The sequence below is a fragment of the Scophthalmus maximus genome, chromosome 11 (assembly GCF_022379125.1).
Source record: "Scophthalmus maximus strain ysfricsl-2021 chromosome 11, ASM2237912v1, whole genome shotgun sequence".
Classification (NCBI taxonomy): Eukaryota; Metazoa; Chordata; class Actinopteri; order Pleuronectiformes; family Scophthalmidae; genus Scophthalmus; species Scophthalmus maximus.
Window position 1 is genome coordinate 9,679,681 of NC_061525.1, and position 8,161 is coordinate 9,687,841.

Consider the following 8,161-nt stretch of genomic DNA (forward strand, 5'->3'; position numbering starts at 1 on the left):
GTATAGTTATATAAATGACATTCAGGGACAAACAATTCACAATGCAGTCTGTTGGGTACAAATCTAAATTACAAAAAACACTAATGGAAACAACCTTACCTGAAACAGAATTTAAGGGATTATCAGGAAAGTACATAACCGTTTAGGTAAATTCTCATTAGCTATAGAAACACAGGTTTCATCCCAGGAGGGAAAGACTTTTTTTTTTACTAGTTTTATTGCTCTTCATAAGATGATATATGTATATAATTTTTGGTAAAATGGGCTGTTTCCTGGACAAATGACACGCAGCATAACAGAAGACAAAGTTCGTCATTTACAATCAAACCTTTGTAAAGTTATGTTCATGTCTTTGTTGTTTTAGTTTAGTAGGTCCTGTGGACTGAGAAAAATGATGTGGGCATAAGAGTATGAATAAACAAGTTTGAACTTTTTACCACATATACTTGAAGAACTGCCTTTGTCATGGCGCCACCTTCTGGATTGAGGTTATTAAAACTATCATAACAATCAACCTGAATATTGTCAAGGCAATATGAGGAATAACAAAAAGCAGGACTCAAGATGGGATCGTACTCAGTCAGATAACACACATACACAAATAAATGTTCCCTTGTAAATCTAAAAATCCTCCGGGGCACTGATTCTCTAACATTTTCAAAATCAGTTACTTGATTCCAGAACTACCTTAAGACATTTATATAATTTCCTGTTGCCAATTTCTTGTCTGGTAAACATTTCATTCAATCAAAAATGTGCAGTTAATCGAGAGGCTCCAGATATTTACAATGCATCAGAAACGAGGGAAAGTTAGTTTAATGAGTAATTTCAGGTTAAAACAAGTCACTTCTAAATGAAAAAAAAGCCTACTTCATTAACAACACGTGCTCCATGTTGGATCTAAAATAACTGGCTAAACTGACTAAAATTGAAGAAAAGGAAAACGCACAAACTTCTTAAAAAAAAAAAAAGACCTTTATTTAAGACATTCTTGAATGTCGACAGCTGCATTTGATATTAGAGTGGTATCCAAAGAACAATAAAAAGACGTTGGGACAGCACATAAAAATATATTTTCCAAAATAAAGAAAAAAAATACACTACCAACTCAGAAATCTCATTTTTGAGTTGAAACACCTAGTTACTTTCAGAACAATTTGTAGTCCTCCTAAATTGTTACATATGGCAGGGATAAAGAACTACCACTAGAAAAAGTTTAACTGAAGATATGTAGCGTTAACTTTACAAAAAAGAAAAGGAAAAAGGAGCATAAGACTGTACATCTTAAAAACATTAAATATACACATGTTCTTGTTCAATATGTCTTTCTGTTTCAAGATGGTGAATTGAGTATATAAGCGTTATATGGCATAAAGAAAACTTCAGGTCCCATCCCTGTGCGGTCTACTCGTCGTCGTCATCGTCGTCATCATCATCGTCGTCGTCATCTCCCTCCTCATCATCGTCGTCGTCATCGTCTGCTGCTGCAGCTGCTGCGGAGTCCACTTTGCCCTTTGTGCGGTAAGCGATAATATCCTATGGAAAGCATGAGAAATGTGTTGTACTTGCCACTGAGAAACTACATTTTTTCATTATTCCGAAGTCAGATCCACTAAACAATAAAATAAAAGTTCACCTTGTCGTATTTCTCCTTCAACTTGGCAGCCTTCTTCTCATACGGCTGCTTGTCCTCTGCAGATAAGCCGTTCCACATCTCTCCCAACTTTTTTGCTGTGCTCCCGATGGAAAGTCCAGGGTGCTCACCTTTGACCTTGGAGCGAAAGTCCGCACAGAACAGAAAGAATGCAGACCTGTGGGGGGGAAAAAAAGATTTATGTTATAACTCTTATAATCCACTTAGCCTGTATTATCAAAAAGGTAAGGTATTAGTGTGTAGCAGGGTGATCATGGCACATACGGTGGTCTCTTGGGGGCATTTGGGTCCTTGAATCGCTTATTCTTCTGGCCCTTGGGGGGAATATAATGCTTCATTTCCCCCTCATAGCGCACCTTGTCTAGTTTGGCCATGTCTTCAAACTTGCCTTTCTCTTTCTGTGACATTGTCTATGGGGACACATGCACAGCTTTAAACAAACTAGATGATTTACGCAGCTTGAAGGGATTAAAAAATTTTTTTTTATTAAATATTTGAAAATAAAAAAAATAAAATATAAATATATTTTACCTTCCACCGCTCGGAGCATTTCTTGGAGAACTCTGAAAAGTTGACACTGGCTTCAGGGTGTTTCTTCTTGTGCTCCTCTCTGCACGTTTGCACAAAGTAGGCATATGAGGACATTTTGCCCTTCGGCTTCTTCAGATCCTTCCCCATCTTCGCTTACTGATCAGAAAGGGAGAGAAAGGGAAAAGTGTATATTTTGAGTGAAATGTGTCCAAATCCATTTCTAGATGGTGGCACTGGGAATCTGTCCACATCCCCCCAGTCCACTGTCTCTCTCCTTCTTTGTCAGTCCCAGCTATTGTTTAAACTGGGCGGGGGGAGGGAGGGGGGTCTGGAGTGACTGATGAGCCATTGTATGAAGAGGCCAACATGATGCTTCTTATATTAATACACTCAAACTCATCGGTGTTACTGGCGCTTTCCTCCCCACGTCCATCCAAACGCAGAAATGATACAGATCTCGAAAATCAGCAAAGGCCGTCATGTCACCTGGCAGCGCCTCGTCGATGTAGCATGTAGCTAACCGGCTCGAGCATTAATACATTAGCATTACTCGCCTCGGGCGCCTTTGATTGTGCGCTGGCTGTTAGCCATTGTGGCTCCCACTTCGCTTTGTGTCCTGTGGCTTCCAGCGAGGCTAGGTGGCTAGCTGGCTAGCTGCCGCGGGCTAGTATGCTACAGAGCTCATTTCATGAGACGGATTATTAAAATGGCTGATTACGCTGCTAACAATGGTTAGCGGGACGATCACACACCCACCGGCCTAGGATTTTTTTTTTTTTTTTTTTTTTTCTTTAAACCTCGAAGGCCTCTCTGAAATATTGGATTTAAAAGTTTCGGCCAGAGTGGAGGTGATCATCCGAGAAAGATGCTCCATCTGCTCCGCCGGAGCCGGGCTGCCTCAGCACCAGTCAGCGGGGTTAACACGGACATACGCCTGCTGGCTAGCGTTAGCTCCGCCGATAGCAACGCGAGCGGAGAGGCCACCATTGTCAAGACTCGCGCAGCGCAGCTAGCGGCTAGCCCCGCAGAACGCGCTGCGCTCCCCCGCGCACAGTCACCTCGGCTCCCGTCAACGCGGGGCGGAGCGGCCCTGTGTTTCCGGCGGCCTACATTCACAACCGCGGCCACCCGTCATGGTCGTGTGGCCGACGTTAGCGAGACGGCGTGGGACCAGCGCAGATGCTCGTCGCCGTGTGAGCGTCATCCCGCCCGGCTCGGTCGTGCAACTCAAACACGCACAACAGCGACGCAAACCGTGCGAAACGCATCGCAGCGCGCGGCTTCGTCCGCGACACGCACGCACGCACTCCGCGAGTGAGTGGACCCGCGCGGTGCTCACCGATCACAAAGCGATATACGAGGCCAGCTGCGCGTCGGTACGTCTCAGGCAACGGGTCGGAAAGGCACCGTCAGTGCGCGGTCTCCGGGCTGTGAGGGAGGACGCCTCCGTCCGTGTTTATCTCCGTGTGTTGCGCTCCGGCTGGTCGGACATTGGCTGCCGCGAATCCCCCCTCGGACCCTCTCATTGGACGCGGCGCGGCCCCTCGCTGCCGGCTGCGGGGTTGGTTGTCCGCCGACACGAGGGGGAGGCGACGGCGCTAAACTTTGAATGACAAACCGCCAGTTGGCTCCGACTCGAGCGGACAGGACAGACACGCGGAAGTGGCGCGAGCGCAGAGCTGCCTCCACTGAAGGAAGTGTGATGAAGTGTCCATCGTCAGTGTGCACACACGTTAAAGTAAGTAGAGCAAGTATCAAATGCCTGCGGCTTGTTGAGAGGGCCTTCGTGTTATTTTGCCTGCATGGGATCATGTAGAATTATCATTAATTGTATATGAATTTGTCAACAGGAGCTAATTCTATTATTTTTTTTCCAATACGTTTTTAAATTTGGCATAATAATGTAGAGCTGCAAGAGTTAATCGATTATGAATCGGCAACTTTTTTGACAGTCGACTAATCGGTTCAAGTAGTTTTTATGGAGAGAAAAAAGTCAACATTTTCTGATTTCAGCTTCTTAAATGAAAAGTAAACATATGTCGTGTGTGGACAAAACAAAACATCATCTTGGAGTTTTGGGAAACAGCATTGGCATTTTTCACCATTTAATAGCATTTTATGGACCAAACAACGATTAATCGAGCTGATAATCGACAGATTAATCAATTATGAAAACAATCGTTAGATGTGGCCCTATAATAGTGGCAAAAGAAACAAAGCAAAAAAAGGTCACATCTATCTAAATTAGATGTAACGAAGTCATATCATTAAAGATATGCTAATGTGATATGGAAAACTTATGAATATATATTTTGTATTATTCTCTTCAAGAAGATGTCGTAATCAGAAAGGTGTTGTACTGCAATTGATATGCTTTGTTTTTTGTGCGAGACAAAACAAATTAAGAACAAAGTACTGTAAGTTAAGTAAGTACAAGGGGAAACAACAAACAATAAAATAAATGCATACAAATAAAAGTAAGTGCAATCTGTCACTGAGAGCAGCTGCACAAGTTGTGCAGGAGGCAATGTGTGTATGATTTAACCCTAATTAGGAGAATCCCCAGTATCTTATTTGAAATATACCTGTGCTTGTAAGATGTCAGAAAAAAGATAAAAGAAGTTTGAAATAAAGGAGCTGACAGGTTGCACTTATATAATGTTTAGTTGTTAGATATACGGTAATACATCAGTTTATTAGAAGATCCCATGTTTTTATTTAAAAATCTTAATCTGCACAGTAATTATAACTTTCAAATTAAGGCAGAGGTGTAAAAGGTACAAAATTTCTCTCTGAAAAGTTATGGGTTATATCGTAAAATTGAATTTAGTCATTAAATGTACTCAGTTTCTTTTCACCATCTGTAACAGATATAAATTTGGCCTCTCTGGCCATGTTAAATTTTTAATACAAAATTCCCCCTGCTGAGCAGCTCACAGCGGCCATTCGAGTGTTGTGGGTCTCCATAACCACAGCGCCTAGAAATATCCTGCTGGGATCCACTCTGCCTCAGTAGAGATTACAACCTATACCTAAAAGTCAAACTTTACAACCGTTGTAAACACACTGGCTCAAATTTAAGATCCAGTCCTCAATTAACTTTAGCAAGACATTCACGAGGTGAACAATCATCTGGCAGTGGAGATGGGAAGGTTTTCATTACACTGAAATCCACTGTGACACAACACAGTGGTCACCAATGGCAGCCAAAGGTAAAGTGAAACCAAGGATGTGTAAAGAGCAAGAAATGTCACTATAATCTGAAAGTATTATGCTGTAATATGTTAAGTCTCATTATGTTGTGTAATGAAGCTTTATCATAGACTGCTATACATTATACTGTATATTTTTAGTTATAATAATTCTACATCATTATTTTGTATTTATGTTTTTATTGTACTGATTTGTATTTACAGCATTGTCAATATGATTAAGTGTTGCATGTAATTTCTGTTTTCATACTTATTCGCCTCAGGATAATTTAGGCTCCTACCTGCAGCTGTGAGTGTATTCAAGGGTATAACTCCAAGGGTATTTGTATGTACTTGCCTGACAAATTTATGAATGTATGAATCTAGCCATCTAACTTTTATTTTTTTAAGTGGGATTATTAATGGATTTGGAGACTGTTCAGTCCCTTTTTGTGGCATTTCAGGCATCTTGTAATTGGTTAAATCCTCCATCATTTTTATGCCACTTATTTGGGTCCACGTCACATTTTTTATTAATTATATTGAGATGAATTGTTGTAATGTGCAGCTAGGCATTGCTGGCAAAATGTGATATAATTGTCAATAAATCCTTGTACTTGCTCCAAAAAACAAACAAACAAAAAACAAAAAAACTAATATTTTATGCATGGTTACATTATAAATACATTAACATGTGCCATGTTGGCATGTATTCAAAAAGATTCTTCAGGAGAAAGTGCAACCTGAAACCAGAGCCCAGATTGACTGGTGTATGCTGCGTATGAAGAATTTAGGTTTATGGCCTTGTAGTAAATTCTTTTGTAGAGGTCGAACACTGCTGGGATCCATATGAAACATGTCACAGGAGACAATTCGTCTACCATCCAAACTCGGCTGCAGAGATTCTGCTGTAAGTTCAATGGGCCTCTGGGATTCTGACAATGTTCACATGTAGGATTTTTGTGTGTAACTGTACTTCTTCTGATTTGATGCAATGTAGGTGCCCAGGGTCAACATCATTTGTAGACCCTCATTCGCAGTCTGGACCTTTAGGTTCAACTGTGTACAATGAGGAGTTTTGCTGGAAGACTGCCTGTAAACCTGAATGCATTCAAACAGGAACAGCCTCAGGACAGAGGAGAAACAACCCGCATCCCAGTCAGGTTGGTATTCAGGATGTGTTAACAATTTTACATTTATAGGTGAGTGCCATGCTTGACCTCTCACAGTGTATTGTAACCTTTAAATCAAGCTGTTTTCCCCTAGTCCTTCATGATGTGGAGGCTGCCCATGGATGCCACACAGAGCCCTGAGTATGTCAGGTTCCCTCTGACATGTCCCCCATCTGAGGGGGACATCTGTAAGGCCATGACAACACAGTACCGCTCCACCTACAGATGTGACTTCACGGGTTTGCCTCAAGGTAGGACTGTCTGATGGTTTATTCTGAGTATGAAAGCAGGTCGGGTGAGATGAACTTTAGACATCCGAGCACTCATGCATGTTCAAATCAAACTTTAATCATAATATTTATTCCAACAGTTTATTTTCTATTTGTTCTAACATTATTTTTTGACAGGATGTAATTACGTTAATAATGCAAAAGGACGACTTGCACCTCTGCCCAGCAGGCATCACGTGCCACTCTCTACTGACACAGAGATGAGGGACAATTATCGCCGGCCAAAGCAAAACCCTGAACTGATGAGTAACCACTCTCACTACTGCAACAACACACGCCCTAATGTGGCCCGCCGTGGTATAGGTACCATCCACTGAAAAAATATAAAAAAACACAGATAATGCAAGTGAACACAGCTCCAATCTATTATTTGATCCTCTGTGTGTTGCAGTTCCAACTGTTGTTCAAAGACAGGTCCACACTAAGCAGAAAGGATCCGATGTGACGACCTACGACAGGTTTTATGGAAAGAGAGCCACGAACATCACGTCTGTAGTAAAGTCTCTGCTGCCCCAGGAGCTGCAGCACTTACACAGAATTTTACCTGTGGGAGGTCAGCGTCACTTCCTGTCTTCAAACGTTTCAGCATTTTAACAATCTGCTCAGTGATTTTTAGGGCTGCAACTTCCATTATTTTCACTGGTGATTATTTTCCCCATTAATCGATTAGTTGTTTCGTCCATAAAATGTCTTAAAAAGGTGAAAAATGTCGATCGGGTTTCCCAAAACCCCAAGATGATGTTTTGTTTCGTCCACACCAAAGATATTTAATTTACTGTCATGGAGGAGAAAAGAAACCAGAAAATATTCACACTAAAGAAACTGAAATCAGAATTGGGACTTGTTTTCATAAAAGCTACTTGAACCAATTAATCAATTATCAAAATAGTTGCAGAATAATTTGTAGTCGATTACCAATCGATTAACTGTTGCAGCTCCAATAATTTTGACAGGCAGATAACTTGTGATTTGCATCTTTTGTCTTCGCAGAAAGGGAAGCTGTCAAAACAGTTTTGAGTAAAAAGGATTATTCAAACAATCGGGAGAAAGCGAATAAACTTCCAACTGTTGTGAGTAAGTCCTGTTCACCAGAGTGGATATCAAGTTGGCCAGGACCTCTCTGATCCTTATTGCTTAAGTTTGTGTATCTGTGTTTGTATTTCCATCATATCATATCATTTCATATAAACTCTCACATAATCAATTTGCATTTTTGTGTGTACTGTGTGTGTGGTGATGATTAAACTGCTCCTTGGGTCGGAAAGATATTTGTCTGCCTTCATGTTTCATCGCCCCCATATTCTTCAATCTGACATTATGCAG

The 8,161-nt window shown here is 41.2% G+C and overlaps 2 protein-coding genes across 2 annotated transcripts; one reads left to right on the plus strand and one right to left on the minus strand.

Annotated features, from left to right (window-relative positions):
- Positions 1-798: 798 nt before the first annotated feature.
- LOC118299308 (high mobility group-T protein) lies at positions 799-3,842 on the minus strand. The gene is made up of 5 exons (XM_035622909.2): positions 3,525-3,842; positions 2,186-2,341; positions 1,919-2,064; positions 1,637-1,811; positions 799-1,536 (listed from the first exon to the last, which is right to left on the minus strand). The coding sequence occupies exons 2-5, from the start codon at positions 2,330-2,332 to the stop codon at positions 1,405-1,407; spliced, it is 600 nt and encodes a 199-aa protein (XP_035478802.2). The 5' UTR covers positions 2,333-2,341; positions 3,525-3,842; the 3' UTR covers positions 799-1,404.
- LOC124850801 (testis-expressed protein 26-like) lies at positions 3,319-8,102 on the plus strand. The gene is made up of 7 exons (XM_047335769.1): positions 3,319-3,561; positions 6,171-6,286; positions 6,377-6,539; positions 6,643-6,799; positions 6,956-7,141; positions 7,230-7,391; positions 7,829-8,102. Exons 1-7 carry the CDS (start codon positions 3,319-3,321, stop codon positions 7,960-7,962), a joined length of 1,161 nt encoding a protein of 386 aa, XP_047191725.1. The 3' UTR covers positions 7,963-8,102.
- The last annotated feature ends 59 nt before the right edge of the window (positions 8,103-8,161 follow it).